Source organism: Mycteria americana, chromosome 1, assembly GCF_035582795.1.
Source record: "Mycteria americana isolate JAX WOST 10 ecotype Jacksonville Zoo and Gardens chromosome 1, USCA_MyAme_1.0, whole genome shotgun sequence".
NCBI lineage: Eukaryota > Metazoa > Chordata > Aves > Ciconiiformes > Ciconiidae > Mycteria > Mycteria americana.
This window is the reverse complement of record NC_134365.1, coordinates 56,099,020-56,117,354: the sequence shown is the minus strand read 5'-3', so window position 1 is coordinate 56,117,354 and position 18,335 is coordinate 56,099,020. Positions and strand designations below refer to the sequence as shown.

Sequence of the window (18,335 nt, the reverse complement as noted above, 5' to 3'; positions counted from 1 at the left end):
GTTTTCGGCCAAATGAGAATGGTTCACAGCCAGGTCAAAGCAATCCAGTTAGAAAGCTCTTCCCTCAACAAGCTATAACAGCGGCCATAAAAACAGAAGCATTCCTGTGCTCAGTTATAAACGTGGAAGAAATTAGCCCACTCCTTCCCCCCTCCCTGGTTTCTAAAGGGAAGGCAGCCAAGGTGCCTCGGCGACAACACCCCCAAGGAAGAAAAGGAGCGAGGGGATGGGCAGGGTGCCCAGGGCGGCAGACCCGGTCCCACTCCTCCCGTAGCGGGCAGAGAGGGAGCACAGCCGTGCGGCCGACCCCATCGAGGCAGGGGCTTACACCTGAGAGCCAGGGCACGGTCCCAAAACACAGGCGCCCAGAGCTACCCGAGATGCCCACAGGGGCTGGCAGGGCAGGTGTAGGAGCTACAGGAGACTTGCACGCTGCTGGAGCTCTGCTCAAAGAGCATCGAGGGGGAGCAGTGGGATGGTGCCCGAGACCAGGCAAAAACCACGGCAGGCAGCAGCACCCAGAGCACGTGCATGACCCAGGGGTGCTCCGTGTAGCGTGGGGAAAGTAGGATGGAAGTGGTTTTCCATCCACCAACATCCCACAGCACCTGGCTGGCACTGGCACAACCCCGGTCCCTCTGCAGACGGCTTTGCAGGCACGGCACCTGCAGTGACAGCACCACCACCCCCATCTCCTCCACAGCTAGTCCCACCTCCCTGCCCGATGAAAATGCAGGACCGCAGAGTTGTCCAGGGGAAGGGACCCCAGGAGGTCTCTAGTCCAACCTGGGGCTCACGCCAGGGCCAGCTCCGAGGTCACACCAGGTTGCTCCAGGCTTGACCCAGCTGGGTCTTGAAACTTCCAAGTGTGGAGACTGTACCTCTCTGGGCAACCTGCCCCCCAACCGGACTACCGTCATGGGAAAAAGGGTCTCCTCATAGCCAGCCTGGACTTGTTTCCCCTACATCTGCCGTGCACCACTGTGGTGAGCCTGGCTTCTTGCTGACCTCCTCGCAGGTACAGGCAGGCTGCTATGAGGTCCCTCCGAAGCCATCTCCTCTCCAGGCTGAACAAGCCCAGCTCCCTCAGCCTCTCCTTGCAGGGCAAGTGCTCCAGCCCCCTGAACTTCTTGATGTCATGTCACCACCCTGACCTCACTCCCATTTATTACACTTTTCTTGCACCAGGGAGCCCCAAACTGGATGAAATACTCTAACTGGGGTCTAAGAAGTGGCGAGTACAGGGAGGTAATCACTCCCCTTGTCTGCTGGCAGTGCTCCTGTTAGTGCAGCCAGGATGCTGCTGGCCTTTGCTGCCAGACAGGAGGATTCAGCTTTGCTGTCTGCCAAGACCCCTGGTCCTTGCACAGGTTACAGTGCTCGGACAGGGCTGCTTCAGGAGCTGGAGATACCGAAAACCTTGAGCAACAGGGCGTGTGTTTGAGCAGGGGATGCCCAGGGCTATCCTCTCAGTGTGGGTCAAACCCCAGCCCCTGCTTGTGATGGTGGCTGGGGTAACGCAGGGCACCTCAGCCCTCACCCAGGGCACCACAGCCTGACTCAGGCATCCAAGGGCTCCGATTCACCGCCTCTAATGGACCCAGCCACGATGACAGATGCAATTACCTCCTTAGCTTTTTGCCCTGTCCCTGCATGAGATTACAGCTCCAGCAGCAAGCAACACCATACCCAGGTGTCAGACAGCACTGTGTGCACGTACCCCGTGAAAGTCCACAACCCCAGCTCGCGCTTTTGCGCTGGGCAGAGAGCTGCCGCAGCTGCAGGGCTACCCAGCTGCCCCTGGCCCCCCTGAGACAAGAGGAGCAGGCGGCAGGGAGACGATGGCCACTTCTCCGGCACTTATTTAACGACCTTGGTTCATAGGCCAGTGCCCTGAGATAGGAAGCCAGGCACCTTGCTGTCAGCAGAGCGACAGAGCCCTCCAGAGAATAATTCAGTGTCCAAGTTAGGCTCCTGTGATGAATCACACCCTGTATCTCTCTCTCTCTGGGCTGACCGCACGCTTTGGTTCCTCAGATAAGATACCTGAAGCCAAAAGAGCAAATTCAGAGTAATGTTTGCTCTCTCCACGTTCGGCTTTTTTCCCCTGTACAGGTCTGAAGGGGAAAGTCAGCGTGAGCTCAGCAGGCTCCCCGCCTGGCTGTGGATCCTTGGCAGCGCGCAAAATGTTTTGGCTCAAATTTTACAGTATCTGAATTTCTCCTTTTACATAGCTGTTTTCAGTCACTTATTTCAAAGGCATCATACCTGCCTGCACCCCTGAAACGAACCATAACCCTATTTAAGCTGACTCTGTTTCTCTCATTTGTACTCATCCTCACCAGTTTGAGTTCACTGATGCTGTGCCCTGTTCTAGGATCTTGAATTATTCACGTTTCTTTCAAACACTCAGTACAAATTTTAAGGTACTAAAAATACTTCTGAAAATCTCACCCCTACATTTTTAGGAAGTATCTTATGTTTAGAAAATTCCTTACTTGATTACACTATAAGATGAATTAAGTTTATTGCTCCCAGCTAGGACCATTCATTTATGTCCTGCTTTTGGTCTTTGTAAGAAATTCACTTGTTCAGTTTCAGTTTGATTGCCATGTTTTGGCACTAAATTAACCAGGTTTCCAACACCGCAAGGGAATGAAAACATCACCATGTATTCACTGACTTTTAAAAACAAGTATAAAAACATGTGTATTAAAATTTTTAAAAGTCTTTATGTAAAAATTCTTTGCCTTTTTTGAGGCAAAACCAAAATGTCTTTTTACGCTCTGTAGGTGGCAGCAGTGTACTATCAGATGAGCCTAAGAAAGGGCGCTGGATCCCATCTGTTCACACCCTCCCAGGGCAGACCCGACGCTCCAGACCAGGGTTACCTCCGCAGGAGGACCATGCCCTTCATATAACGTAACTCATCTGCACTCCCAAAAATCTGTTCAAATAAAGCAACGCAAAAGCCAGTGAAGCTGCACGTATCATGGCTGCATGGTACGTGGCTGCAATGTTTTCCCTCTAGTGCAAACGTTGGCCTCCGAAGTGGCAGGCATCGCATCCGTGCTGCAAGGAGTGACACGTGCTCTCGCTCCGCTGCGGCAACGTGTGTATCCGGTCGGCACAGGGGTCGTGCCCACCAATGCCCAAGCTGCACTGCTGTGGGACTGGACTCAGCTGTACCACTTCACGAGGGCAGATTTGTAGCAGAAATGAGCTTAGGCACTTTGGGATAGAGGAAAACACAGGGCTGACCTGGGAGGACAGGCTCACAGAACTCACCTTCTTCTCAAGCTTGTAAGTTATAAATGGAGCAAAGAGCAGGACTTGGTGGTGGGGGGGGAAACACCTGCTCTTCAGGTTGGCTTTATCCCAGGCATCTCTGGGGAAGGCCACACACGCTGTGCATGTACGAGGACACAGCTGTCACAGCCACCAGGTTCAAGCCCTGCTCCCCCTGCCCTCCCCTTCCGCTCCCAGCAGCCAGTCCAGCCCCACCGGCGTGGCACGCGTCCCACCAGCACAGCCACGTAGCAGACACCTCCCTTTGTCTCCCATGCGCGTGGCATCATCTCCCAGCCCAGGATGGAGAGGGGCTGGGGACGATGCTCCCCTCTGACCCCCCCCTTCTGCCTGGGGGTGAGACCACCTGCTCCCTCGGGCACATCCCCGAGGAGCCCCCCAGCCCTGCTCCGTCCCCCATCGCAGCACCAGCGGGCAGGCTCCGGCAGCACAGTTCTCGCAGCGTGGGCACTGCCCGGCGGCTCCGGCACAAGGGCTCGGAGAAGACCAGGGGGGTTCCCCCCATCTCATCAAAGTGCAAGGGGTTGTTCCGGGTCCCCGCCACCACCAGCTCCAGCAGCCGGACCACGCAGTCTGAAAACCAGTTCTTCAGGCGGAAATAGCCCTCCTGGAAAGAGATCCGAAGGCTGACAGGCCCTGTCGGCATCCGCACGCTCAGGCTGAACAAGCAGTTCCCCTGCGAGCTGTCCCGCACCAAGTAGGTGCCGACGGGCTCCCTCTGAAGCTTGGCGTGAGCCTCCCCCACGGACAAGGGGCCCCAGTAGAAGTCGCTGGCCTGGAGGATATTGAGGGATCGCTCCAGGACCTCCCACTCGCAGCTGCGAAACATTCGGAAACGATCGGGCAAGCTGGGGGGTGCAGGGCTGGGGAGAACGCTCCGATGCTGCCTTTGCGGACGAGAAACAGTGGCGTGAGTGTTGTGCAGATCATCTGGCCTCCCTCTGATCATCTCTCAAAGAGCCCATGGATCCTGGAAAGATGCTGCCTTTACCATGCTTCCTCCTTTGCATCCAGCCTGCAGGACAGAAGGAGAGTGAGGCAAACCCAATACTTTCTTCTAACTGGGCAAGTGAAGACACTTGACAGGGAGAAGACAGCAGCAACAGTACCAAAGAGGGTACCAGGGAGTTACTGTATGTCCCTAACCCACAGCTGTAGGGACAACCAAGGAAATACATGCAGGAAGGGCTCCAACTGGGTCCCCACCAGCGCAACGCAGCACCTCAGAGAGCTCTGCATCCACTGAGTTTCTGTGATTCAGAGCCAGGGGCTCCCCAGCACACCCTTTGGCAGGCGGTTTGAACCTAGCAGATCTCAGTATTTTGAGATTTCCCTGTTGGATGTTTAGGGGCTTTTCATAGTGGCCTTGAGACTGGCAAGGGGAAATGACACCCCAAATCAGAAGGGAAAAATTTCCCAAAGCAGGAAAGTATCGTTCACTTTGTCATTCAGTGAAAGGTGGAAAGGTTTCCTCTTGCCTCTCCAACCCTTTCTCCAACAAAAAGGACAAACAACAGGACTTAGAAGCAGCAGAAGATGGGAATGAGCCCTTCCCACCAAACCCCATGAATCCAGGGCATGCCTGTTTCACTGTGTCAGGAGAAAGCAAGGGTCTTGGATCAAGACCCCTTCAAGAAACGTTACACCATCAACTTCAGGGCTGGGACTGCCACGAATGAGCCCACTTAACGCCGATACCAGACACTGCTGACGTCCCAGGAACGGTTTTGCTCAGGCCCTTCCAGCCCCTTAACTTCTTGTTTCTGTGGCCAGCAGACGATGCTGCCCTCTCCCAGTCACCATCCTCCATTCATGTGCTGCGTTCAGAGTGCCCCCCTTACTGCCACAACCCCGCTCCTCTCCTGCACCTCATGTTATCACCAGGCTGTCTGTTTTCAGAAACGCAAATTCCTGAACCCAGTGTTGCCATCAGCCATCCAAGTCATTTCAATTATATAAAAAAATACATATTCTGCATATGTGTGTGTGTATATATATATATATATATATATGTATAAACATAAAAACCACAGCCCCAAGCCAGAGGCTCATTCTGTGTGAGAAGCTGAGCTGTTACATACCACTTCCCCAGGCCTGACAAGTCAGTAGCTCACCACCAAACCCTGCCCTCGGTCCCTTGACATACTCCATTAACCCAGTCACACTCGCTGACAGCGCAGCCATGCTCGGAGCAGAACAGACTGCTGACACACAGCCTGCAGCGGAGGCAGAGACGCGCTCCTCCGTCCCCAGCAGTCCCCCCCACCGCAGGTTCATGGGAGCATCGGGGCTCATAGCGGGCAGGCAGACCCCCAGGGACGTGCGGGGACCTGCGGAGGGCTTGCTCTGGAGGGAGAGCTTTAGGTTAGGCTCAGCTCCTTGCGAGGTTCCCCTTATCCCACTGGCTATTCAAAAGCCTCACGCTTCTTTCGGTGCTCGTACCAGCTGGACGGCAACACGGAGCCCACTCTGCGCCCAGGGAGAGGACATGGAGTGGCAGGGCCAAATGTCTTTCCTTGTACGAGCACAGCAGTTTTGAAATGGAGGCATCTGCCCAGCGATGCCTTCCCTACATGTTTTCTCTCCTAACATCTCTCAATACTTAACAGTAATACCAATAATGTAGTTGTTAGGCAGGTCTCCATACATGGAGTCATAGGCACCCTTTCCAAGAGCAGCTTGGAAAGCTTCTCCGGTTTCTAGTCCTCTGCTTTGCAGTCTACAAGCCGCTAACATCCCTGGTACCGCTCTGAATGCTGCTGATCCTGCCCTTCCGCTGCGTGTCACTGCGGGAGGGAAATTCCACACTTAGAGAAAGGTGGGAGGGGTAGGAAGGAGTTAATCAAGTTGGGTTTTTTCTTTTCCATTTAAAAAAAAAAGAAGAAAAAAAAAAGGCAGCAGTTGAAAGCTGCTCGGATGGTTCAGCAAGTCAAGAATAAATCTTAGGGGAAGTTGATTTAGTGAGCAGAACGCAAGTAAACACAGTCACCACGTGCAGCGAACAGGGCGATCTATCACCACCGAAAACCCAACACTAGGTGCCACAAGAAGTTGCAGCATCTCTGTCCCTTTCCTTCTCCTCTCTGCTGGGCAAGGAAGCTACAGAGCCCTCGGACATAAGCTACTATAGATAAAGGTCTTACTCCTGCCAGCTGCCTCCAGGGCTGCAGCTACAGCCTCGACAGCAACGAGCCTTGCTCCCACCAGCAGCCACTCTTCCCAAACAGCAACTCCTCTTGGGTCCAAACGGAAATTTTGACAATCTCATGGGTCTAGGTTGGAAAAATGAATTCAAGCAGCAAAACAGAAGCAGGCAGCTGTCTTTCATTTCCAGGCTAGTTTTAAAAATAACAAATAGATAATTTGTTTAAGGCTGCAGATGCTATTTGACAGAAAAAAAAAGAACACTTGTTTGTCCCAGTTTTCAACCTTGAGTCATTCTCCCAAGTCCTTTAAGAAAAATCCACTGCTACTAGAAGTCTGACTGACTAAGAACTGAGTCTGTGTCATCGTTTCGAATTCAAAGTAAATGCAAAAATAGCACCCTCACAATTTGTTCACTCGGTTTGAAATCTACATATGGGTCAGAGCCTCAGATGGTGTGAATTTGTTTAGCTTCAGTGACCCATTTCCAACAGATGACTGCCTGGCCTGCAGCACAGTATTAGTTATATTAATATTAGCTCTAGAAGTGCTTCCTGATATTACCTTTAAGGTTCACTTTTAATGGGTCAACAGGTCCTACATGTACATGGCCTCCCATGTCAAGGAGGATGAGCAGACTCTCAGGATTAGGAATAAGCCAGCCCAGGGGTGTAATGAAATACACATGCATAATTAGTTCTGCTTCTGATTTGCCACACCACGATTTGCTTTCCCACCCCCCCCCCCCCAAAAACCCCCAATGCCCAAATATGTTACTACCTCCCTACTGCAAGACAGTAAGAACAGCGCCTGCAGCCAAAGCAATATACCCTAAAAAGCCAGTGTTCCACTAATTAAAAGGCTGGATAAGTTTCCCCAGACCTTCTAATTTACTGCAAGTTCAAGAGCTTTTCAAAATAAGTGCTCTTGACACAGGGCATTCTGATTTCCTCCTCACTCACCACCCAGGCAAAGCAGCGTATTTCATATAAGGAGACAATTCTAGTAAACTAGGGGACTGTACGCAGCCTCTGGTGTCAGCCAAGCCAGCCCTGCACCCTGGGGCTTGACAAATCCGGCATGTTCAACAGCAGCTTCAAGTCCTCAGTTATGATTTGTTCTTGCACTCTTCCTCTAGGACACTTGAAAGAGCTTACCTCTCTATATTTACCACCCATAGGGATGAGTTTCTGGACGTCAGGCCTGGAAGTGGTCCAAATTCAAGAGCTCCGATGCAGCACTTGCTAGTTTTTGCAAAGCTTTACTTAAGAACAGATCCATCCTTTGAAAAGAAAGAGACGTCCATTAAACAGGTGATTAAGCCCATTGGTTCGCCATAATGCGGATCTAAAATACAACAAATCTGGGGACAGGTGGTCCATCTTAACCTCTTTGACCTGTATTATTGTAGAAGCATGCATACAGCACTTCAGATAGCAACAGATGACAGATTATTGTTGTTGTTGTTGTTATTATTATTATTATTGCTACTTCCAAAGCCATGAGCTGATTAGGTCCAGACAGCTCACAGATGGCCTAAGGACAAATGCAAAGACCATAAAGTTGCCATCATCTTCTGGAAGCAGGAACCATAAAACCCAAATGTTAAGAGATGATGGCAACAGGAATAAGCTTTAGGATTCGGAACAGCAAACTCAAACTTGTGCTCAATGCAACACACATCATTTAGAGTATCTTATCTGAAACAGCGCAGGTAGCCATTTGCTGCTAAGTTATCCGAATAGTGACCGGGTCCGTTCTGGCCCATGCTCTTCTGCCCTGCTTCCCCAGCTCTCGAGGCTTTTCTTTCTCACCTCACGGATGGAAAACTAAACCTGCTGACCTGGTGGAGCAGCAGAGCATCACTTGTGCAATCACGTTATCTGTCAGTGGATGCATCAGCAAGCTGAAAAAACGAACCCAGCCTTCTGCACACCCTTCAGAGGCAGACTCTGTAAGGCTTCACTTATATCTATCCTCCATTACTGCACATCACTACCCTGCATCCCCCCCAGCAGAGCCCGGACCGGGCACACACCCCACAAACCACGCTGACTTGCAGCTAGCAGAACTGCAGGTCTATCCCACTACTACACTACCCGCTCCATTCACCTTCGACATCTCCCAGTTATCAGTCCCACAGTTCCCAGAGCAGTTAGATGGAAGCTGGGATAATTTGGAAAAGCTGTCCCTGAGGTACCCTGCAGGGCCTTGCAGCAGCGTCCCCGTTCCAGGCAGCAGAGCCTGAGCAGACATCTCTTGCTTGCAAGTCTGCATCCCACAGAAATGCGCTGCCTTCTGATTTGTGGCTGGAGAGGATGTTTCAAAGGAAAGCTCGAGCAAACGGCTGGAAGAGAAACCTCCCTGGTAAGAGCCAAGCACGCAGCGCTGTGTTTTAATGGTGGGCCAGGCTGGTTCCCACGGCTGCCACCGTCTGCCCCACACTGACACCGGTTTAAACCACGCTGTCACCGCCACGGTGCGTGGCTGCGCAGCCACGCCAGTGCCCCTTGTCGTGAGCACCCTCCCACGGCCAAGGTGACTGGGGCTGATCCAGAAAGGGCTCGCGGAGGGGGAAGGGAAAGGCAGGAGCCGCACAGGCAGATGCACGCCAAAGAGCGCAGAGGGAGCTGTGGTTAGGCGAGGAATGTGGTGCAGCTCAGCTCAGAGGACCAATGTTAATCACAGCCAATTTCTCCAGCACAAAGCAGGCCTAGGAGACGTTGCGGGTCCCTTTATCTTTTATGCCACGGCTATAAATAGAGTTTGATGCGAGGCTGCCATTATGTCTGACACGTGAAGGAATACGTGGAAAAAAGAAAAAAAAACCACACCACACATACACACCCCAAACCAAAACTGTTTCCCTATACAACCAGCATTCAACAAGGACGCAATATTTAATAAAACAAAATAAGCTGAGGCAGCACACACACTGTCACAGTGCCTGCTTCCACGCAGCAGAGATGCCGAGCAGGAGGATCCTGCATGCGGGCTCCAGGAACCAGCTGCTGGACACCTTGCAAGAGGACTGGCCTTATCGAACCCTTCCCAACATTTTGGGGTTGGAGAACATACTTCAAAACCCACAAATAACTTCCCATGGATCTGATATTTAGGTTTTGTACTTCTTATCATATTTTTCTATAACGTGTTTTCTGCGTTAACGTGACACCGATACAGGCTGAAAGGTTTTTACCCCAGGAAAACCCACAAGACAGTGTGATGTGCACCAAGTATTCTTCAAGGCAGGGAAGTCTGCAAGCGTGTTTAGTTTCTGTATAACTTGCTTCAAGAAAAAGGAAGGTGGCAGTTTACAGGGAAAGCTAATTGCTTTTGCTGGACTAATCAAAAGAGCTGAAAGACAGACCCCGTTTTCAGGGTCCACTCCTCACACCTTGGAAATACTATGCACATTCAGAACAACTACTTCCAAACGAAACAGTCCATTCCTCGTAGAAATAGCCCAGTGTGAAACTGTAATCCTGCCATTTCAGGATAACAGAGAAGCCACATCGCTTCCCTGAACTCGAAGGCTGCTGTGCAGTAGCCACAAGCAACTACAGCTTGTTCCACAAGTAAAACTACCAAAACTGCCAACTGACTTCTGGCAAAGACGGCTTCTATTGGAGGCTGAATTATTCCCCCCACTCCATAACTGGGGAAAAGAGAATTTAAAAAAAAAAAGTTAGAAAAAGGAAATCAGTAGGGGTTACTGCTAAGTTTCATAGCTGCAGCTGAGGCTATCCTGCCATGGCTTAAGGAAAGACAGTTGTTGCTTACCTTTGGCCAACACAACAGCATTTTTGGTAAGCGAGGGAAGCCCAGTCATGTTGCTCCTGACCCTTGCAGTTTCATAGCGAGCAGCCATCCCTACAAATGTCGGTGCAGCAGAGCTACATGAAGCCTCAGCCCTGTGCTCAGCCAGGGAACACAGCCTCTGCGCGGCTGCCTTGCCGTGCCGTGCCGTGCCTTGCCTCCCTCCCCACCGCCCGCCGGCTGGGGAAGCAGCCCTCCACGAAGGCAACTGAGGCTCTCCTCAGTTTGGGTGCAGAAATGAGGAGATGGGGAGAGGACACGATGAGGAGGAAGAAAGAGGCCAATACAACACCAGTCCGTCATGGTTCCCTATTGGAAACGCTGTCCCGTCGCCCCGCCGAGAGGAGGATCAGTGGGAAGGGGGTAGCGATGCCTGGGGCTGCATCCTCACCCTCGGGGCAGAGCTCTGCATCCACCGGTCACAGCTCCTCAGCCTCACCAGCTCCCCCCATCCCCAGACCAGCAGCACAGGTAGGTTTCCTCCGTTCCAGTCTCTCTCAGCTAAACTGACTTTTTTCAGTTGTTCCAGCACCCTGTTTGAGGAAACGAGTAAATCCTGAGAAGCGAAGGCCATTAGCAGCCTGGCGATGGCCATGGCGTCTTATCAAAACCATCGCATTTAGCAGGAAAGGAATTCAAAGCAGCAGCTAACTCTACGAAATGAGCAGTGTCCGCAGCTAAAATTGGTTCAGTATCATGATCAGAACTAGGATTTTAGAGAAGACTCCCAGGAGCTTAACCAACGTGAGCCAGAGCACAGAGGAGAGATCCTGCCTTGGCTCTTAAGCAGGACCAGCTTCAGAAGATGTGAGGGGCCACTGAGCAGTACCAGCTACCCGGCCTTCAGAGGAAGGGGCGAGGGTCACAAAGCACAAACGCACCACAGCACTAAGTTTTATAACGGGGGATTTCCAACACACAAAATAAAGAAACTAGTCCTGAGAGTCAAAAGTGAAAAGAAAAAAAAATTAAGTCATGAGAGGTTATTTAGGAAATCTTAAAGTGACAAAGCATGCAGACCTCCCACCAACGATGGAGGAGAGACACTGGCTGGCTAAAAGGACAGGCTCAGGGGACAACACGGGTCACATCGCAGGTATTAGCTCTAGGTACGACAGCTTGCAAGGGCCCCCACCATGGATCAGAGGCACCAAACACACACACTACAAAACCACAGTCCCTGCCCAAATCTCTCTACAACCTCAATAATCCTTCAGAAGATGAAAAGGTAACCCTGGCAGCGCTGATACAAAGGAATATAAATTTCTGATGGTAGGGAGCAAATTTGCATGAGGATGGCTGTCATGAAACTGGGACAGTAGGTAGCCAAGATAAACAAAAGAAAAAAAAACAGAAAACAAATGGCATTTTCAGTTTATCAAAATCAGAAAACATCTGGGGGAATCATTTAGTTCAGTGGGATACCAGCAAGTGGGGACGAGGACACTGCAGAAAAGCTACATAAGCAAGTAGATATTCTTTTTTTTTTCCTTGCACAGGATGCTGAGGAGATTCCCCAGTATTTAATGCTATTTAACCTGAAGAGGGGGGAAGGAGGTGCTCTGTAAGAGATGGGGAAAAGTGACATTAAAGAGCAGAAAGTCAGTGGGACACAGTGGACTATACCCAGGGATTTTGAAGGAATTTGGAAATGGCTGGTGAAGATGCAAAGAGAGGTGCTCTCTCAATCAAATCAGCTGCTACTACAACTGCCAGACGGCTGCAAGTGTTCTAAGGAACGTTTTTTTGACAGGCGCTGCTAAGGCAGGAGCAGCACATGGCTACCTGCATGTGGGGGAGAGGCAATCCCTGGATAGGGCTCTCCATCATGAAGACGGTATCTGAAGCAGCAACAGCTGCCGGGACATGCCTTGCGCTTCCCTAAAGCCTCCATGCCAGAAGCGTGCCAAAAAGCGAGATGTGGTGCACGAGGTAAAGAGCCAGCAGCACCCTGGGACCAGTAAAGCAGATGGACAGAAGACAAGGAGCAGTCGCGCCCCGGGGCGATGGGAGGTGGAAAAGGGCTGTCCTGAGGAAACCAAGGCATTTCAGCCCCTGCACAGCCCATCACCTCTCTGCCACCCTCCCAGCCGCTGTGTCTTCCCCCCTGATCAACCCAGTCCACTTTGCAGAGCAGCCCTTGTAGCCACCGACCCCGTGACAGGTCGTGGGTACAAGTAGCCCAAAGCCTCCCCCAGCTCAGGGGCGAAAGGCTCCCTTCCCCCTGCCCATGCAAACACACACGTTGACCCAGGTCCCCTTCTAGAAATCGTCTCCCCCTGTCTTCAAGCTGCCATTGCCCACGACACCTCAAACACCGGCGGTCTAACCTCACTCCCCAGCAGGCAGCTTCCAGCCTCATGTTACTTAAATCTAGGCAGCCAGCTGGAAAAGCGGTGAGCCCCCTCCATCACCTTCCCAGGGCGAACAGTGACAAAATCACTTCACTCTCTGCAGGCCAGAGAAGTCAGAGGTCACTCAATATTCGGCAGGCTGGCAAGCACCAGGAGGCCAGGTGAGACTCTGTCCTTACAAATGCAACTGGACGCAGACTTGTAGGAAAACGAACTGGGTCTATATTTTGAAGAGCGATAAATTAAGTGGCACAGCTGGCGAACGAGCCGAGTAACTGTGCTGAGACTTCGTTAAGGAAAGCTCTAACTCCAAATGCAAAAGCAGTCATTAAAAACCAAGAAAGCAAAAAACACGAGCGTGAGGTTGCAAAATGGATGGGTGGAAACCTAACAGTAATGTCACCACCTGAGATAATACGTTCAGTTCCAGTCACCTTAAATAAAAACAGATAGAGCTGAAACAAAGGGGATGGGCCTAAAGATGGGTGATAAGAAGTCACATGTAAGTGTTCTGAGAGAGAGAGACTGGAGAAACTTCATGCTCAGTTTAGAGAGCAGATAGATACAAGGGGATGCAAGAGAAAGATACAGCACAATCAGGCCGTTCTTTTTATGCTCTTTCATAGAGCTAGAAGAGAGGAAGTTCAAAGGTGACCGAGATTGAAGTAACTAATTTTAAAACTCATAAAAGGAAAAACTCCAATCACACAGACATTAAAATGCTGCTGCTGGGGAAAGTGAGAGAGCTGATCTGAGGATTCTCATTTCTCTTCTTTCTCAAATGTCTCTGCTTTGCCTCTGTAAAGTACCCACCATCCCAGGCTTTAGCAGACCTTATGCAGAGGGATCCAGCAGCAAAGGGCTGGGGTTTTTTAGCATCACCTTTTTAAGCCACTTCTTAACTATTCAAACCTTGCGTAAGACTAAAGGGAGCCCAAATGTCCTTTAGTCGTGCAAAACTGAAGAAGTAAACAAGGGTTTATAAAGTCACTACAAGGAATCAACTGTGGACCTGCTGCAGAGTAGTTAAAGCCACTCAAGCCCATTTTGTCCTCATTTTTTAAATGATTAAAAAGATCAGCACCTCTTGCTTTTATGTGCTGACTTGAATATTGGTGTGCATCCTACACAAACAGGCCATTTCAGTGATTAGTGCTAAAAGAGCTCTGAATCAGAAATGGCTGTGACAATGAAGTTAGAAAGAAATACTCCCTCTGTCTCAGCATCCCCTTGAGTGGGACTCTTGGTCATTTTGTCACTTAGCCGAGCCTCGGAGGATGAACATAACTTCTAGCAGGGGGGATTGGAGAATGTTTCTCCAGCTCCAGCTTCCCTCCCTCCACATCCCAAAATCTCTTGCCAGAAAACAAGGAAGAACTCAAATACGCATGAAGAATAACACGGATTAAGAATAACATTGCCGGTCTGTCAAAAACCGTAATCAAACCATTCCTGCGGGCATCTGTGCACATCACCACAAGCGTGCTGACCCAGGCAAACCTATGCCGAACTGCCCTCAGCTTTAGCAAGGCACCTTCAGCAAGCTGCACAGAAGCCTAGCTATGCGGTTCAGACTGCAGGAACAGGAATGGAGATCTTTGACATTTCCCAACTGCTAATAATTACACTTATTTTCTTCCCTGACAGCCTTAGCCTAAGTTTCCAAATAAACTTTGCTACCGAGGAAGTACGAAAGTAGATCCAAACTGTTTCTGAACTGCAGAATCACAAAAAACCCCCTGTTGCACAAGTCATAATCTGAAGTCAAAATTTTTCTTCAGCATTTGCAGGGAATGAGGGGGAGGACAAAAACTCGCTGCTTAGACAAAGGCAACTGAATGCTGACAGCTTAACCCAATTTTGCCAGCCACAGCTCCCAAAGAGCCAATGTAAAGCTAAAGCAGCCTATTTACAAACTTAATATTGGCACGTTCAATTCTTTCCCTCGTCCTTTGCATGCGTTTGTGTACAAGCAGTGGCAAAGAAAGCGCATGGGGAGCAGGAAGGGAGAAGGCAGAGAGAATGTGCATTATCAAAATACCTTGAGAGCAGTTCTTGGAAATGTGCAGCCTGCAAGCCTGTATCAGACACTCATTTCCTGTGAAGTGCACACAGGCCTTTTCATTTCTCCACTGAAGAGGACGAAAATAAGGGGGCAGCTCTAAAGTCTCCAAAGACAACATAAAATCAGCATTTAGCGATTTTACTAAAACTGAATTAACATTTTTATACTATTAAATACCTATTAAACAGAAGCAGAGATTCCCAGAAGTTTAAAAAGTAGGACTTTCTACACCTCTCACTTCTAAATCTTAACTTGAAATCTTGCACTTAGTTGTGGGGGGGAAATGAATTTTGCTCGAGTCATTTTGACCACTCACTAACACAAAGCCACCAAATCCTGCTACATCAAACACCACTGCACTTTTTTTTTTTTTTTTAAGGGTCTGAGACTGATTTCAGCAAAATGGTGAGCTAATAAATACCTTACTGAGGCAGAAGGCTGCAGGATATGCACAAATGCAAACCAGAAGAGCAGGCAGCAGTGAAGCAGACTGACAGGATAGAAGGGGGTAAGTTGACACCATGCCTGCCTCCTGCCTCTACTTACATGTAACCAAGGATCTAATTAATGCAGCATTTAGTTGCATTATTTTAAATAAATATATGATGCCTCCTAATGACACACACACTTAATACCTTTACTCTGTAAAAAGAGATCATTACTGTATGACATACTCAGCTCTTGTACCATCCACATTTTCCTTTACAGAAAGAGATGCAGGTGCCCACCTCTCCCAGCTTGCAAGCTTTTGGCAAGCACCACTAGCTGAGGTCTGCAGCGGCCTGGAATAACGGCTCAGGAACATGCTACCTCCCCACAGCTTTTATTAATCTAACCACAGCGTCAACCCGACCCAAATGATGTAATATTTAAGCATTGGCACTATCTGTTTATTGCTGACCAAACTAAGGTAGGAGAAACCAGGAGAGAAAAGCCTGGGGGTGGTAGGGGGAGATGGGGCTGGCAAGGAGCTGCAGGGAAAGACTTGGAGGAAAGAGCAAAACCCCAGTGGGGACGGAGAGAAGGAGGAGCAAAAGAAACACAGCTCCAAAGGCACATTTTCTTCTTTGTTTCTCAGCAATGCAACCACAGTATTAGTGACAGCAACTAAGAATTTTCACCATCCAACTCCAGCTCTATCCTTGCGCAAACCAACCACCAACTTCACGGAAATCCCAGTTGGATTGAGGGTAAGTGGCACTGGCTACGTGCTTGAAGCTGTCATCTGGAAACTGAATTCGGCCTTCTTCGAGCAGGCACGGCAGGGACAGGGACACACACCTGGAAAGATTTGCAGAAGCTCAGCCTTTCCCTGGTGCTCCTCTATGCCTGCTTTTTGGGACCCCAGCACAGTTTACCTGTGCCTTCCAATGCAATCTTAAACAAAAGCCCTGTGCTGCCTCTGAACCCCACTACATTTAAGCTATAAGCAAGGTTATTGAAGGGCATATGACATACTGAATGATAACAAGGAGCACGGCAATAACAAAGGCCCAGATCCCAGTCTAGCTCAGGAAAATGTGGGAACCTGTGTGGGAGGCTGGCATCCCAGTAATCCCACAGGTTCGTGCCCAAGAGCCTTCCACTCTGGAGGGGACAAGAATCCATACTTCAACAACTATGTTTGAAATCACACACCCAGCAGAATCGCTCATGAACAGAGAAACAAAGCTTGGCTTCATCTGCAGCGACTGGCCACATCTCGTCGTAACTTGATTCAACCAAGACCAACATTATGTGATAATGGAGCCTCAGTCCCACAAACTTCTGTGCATGTGCATAATTTTTAAGCACATGACCATAGCCCCGCTCTGACTGAATGGGCTATTTGACGCTCACACAGCATCTGAACTGCAGTCGCAATTGTTTGGAGAAAGAAGATATGCCTGCATACCGCCTTAAGGGCACAGTCAATAGAGAATGAAACATCAGGAAACTGTATAATATAATAACTAATTTCTGATCCCACCCCATTTTACAGAGTTGAGCATGATCAACATGTGACTGGGTTTTTTATTTAAGTTCCTGAGAGCTGCAAAGACTAGAACTAGCAAATGGCACTGTCTGGACCACACAGTCCTAAATAGCAGCTTGCTAACAATACTCTTTACCCTCAACTTTCCAGAACAACGGTCAAGCCACATCCCCCTCCTTCACCCATGCAGGGGAAGAAAAAAGCCAGGGACATTAATTTAACATTCTTGCGTTCCTCTCAGTTACCTCTGGGGTTCATCCAGATCCTGTTTCCAAGCTTCTACTGAGCAGGAAGGAACATGCACTTCAACTAAATTTTAAAAAAAGAAGAAAAAAAAAAAGATCCTAAGAGCGGCATGAGCTGAGGTTTTAGGTGGTAACTATTCCAAAATTCTCAGTAAGAGCGTGTGTGTTTGTGGGAAAAAGTGAGTAGCGGATCCTACATGGCTGCGAGCACCATGACTCAGATTGCACAAAGAAGGAGGTTTTAGCGATAACCTTTGCCGACGAGGCTTTTCATGGGCGCGCGGCACTGATCTTCTGAGAAAAGGCAGGTGTGAGGCTGCATTCTGACTGTGCTGGGTCTGGAGGATGGCGAGTTCCTCTGCCTTTCAAGGGCAACCCCAACGGGCACGTATGCTCCTGGTTCACCGTTACCCCGTTTCCCTGTAACGCCTTCGATTTTGGCAGGCAGCTTGCGTTTCCAGCTAAGACTAAGCGTAACACCCCGCGCACTGCTTCTCCAGTGGCTTATGTGAAGGGAAAGAAGTGGCTTGAAGACCGAGTTACCCGCTCCCCAGACCTGTGCGGCTGCTTCCCTACAGACCCATCTGAGACATTACATAATTTGCAGGTTTCACTTTAAAACAAGCATCTCCCTGCCCTGATGCTGTGGAGAACACCTTGACGGCAGGACAAGCCCCAAGCCCCACGGAGCCTCCCAGGATGCTCCCAGCACCCCACCGCCACCCCAGCACATCACATGGCTCCCTTCAGGGCCGGCAGTGAGTAGCCAGCACCCCAAATCCTCCCTTGACCCCCCCCGGGAAAGGCACCCCAAGCCCCAGCACACTCCCTCCTCCCCTGCCAGCGAGAGCCCCAACGCGCCCCGGAGCCAAGCCAGCGGGGGGCTGCACCCCCCGGCTCCCGCCCTTGTAAGAAGCCAAGAGGGGAACGGAGGAGACAGAGAGACAACACCCCCCCACACCCCCCCAAAAAGGCTCTTTTCAGTTAACGCCGCACAACTTACTCTCGGCACCTCCGGGGCCGCGGGCGGTGCTGCCGCCGGTGCGAGCGAGCGCTCAGTGCCGGGGCGACAGCGGCGCTGCCCGGCCCTGCCCCCGCCGCCGCCGCTCTCCCGCCCCGAAGCGAAACCGAGGCGGCCCCGCTCCCTGCCGCCCGCCGCCGCCGCGCTCCGCATTCCCCCCCGGCCCCTCAACTCACAAAGGGGCCGGTGCGCGGCTTACCGGAGGCGGCGCGGCTGCCCGCCGGGCCCTCCTCGGCCGCGGGGCGGGCGGGCGCCGCGGCGGCGGCTTCGGCTCCGGGGAGCGGAGCGGCGCGGAGGGGAGGGGAGGGGAAAGAAGGGGAGGAAACCCCCCGAGTGTTTCTTTTCCGAGGAAGGAGCCACGGGGGAGGGGAAGGGGAGGGGTTTCTCCCTCCTCCACCACCCC

The 18,335-nt window shown here is 50.8% G+C and overlaps 1 protein-coding gene across 5 annotated transcripts; it reads right to left on the bottom strand.

Moving 5' to 3' along the window:
* Positions 1-2,538: 2,538 nt before the first annotated feature.
* On the bottom strand, positions 2,539-18,332 carry LOC142408691 (suppressor of cytokine signaling 1-like). 5 transcript variants are annotated; one of them, XM_075499277.1, is made up of 4 exons: positions 17,915-18,332; positions 16,912-16,975; positions 7,611-7,735; positions 2,539-4,324 (listed from the first exon to the last, which is right to left on the bottom strand). In XM_075499277.1, exon 4 carries the CDS (start codon positions 4,256-4,258, stop codon positions 3,575-3,577), a length of 684 nt encoding a protein of 227 aa, XP_075355392.1. In that variant the 5' UTR covers positions 4,259-4,324; positions 7,611-7,735; positions 16,912-16,975; positions 17,915-18,332; the 3' UTR covers positions 2,539-3,574. The 5 variants fall into 5 exon arrangements, with proteins under 5 accessions (XP_075355392.1, XP_075355411.1, XP_075355387.1 ...); XM_075499296.1 differs by having other exon boundaries at positions 18,132-18,332; XM_075499272.1 differs by lacking the exon at positions 16,912-16,975.
* Between the last annotated feature and the right edge of the window lie 3 nt (positions 18,333-18,335).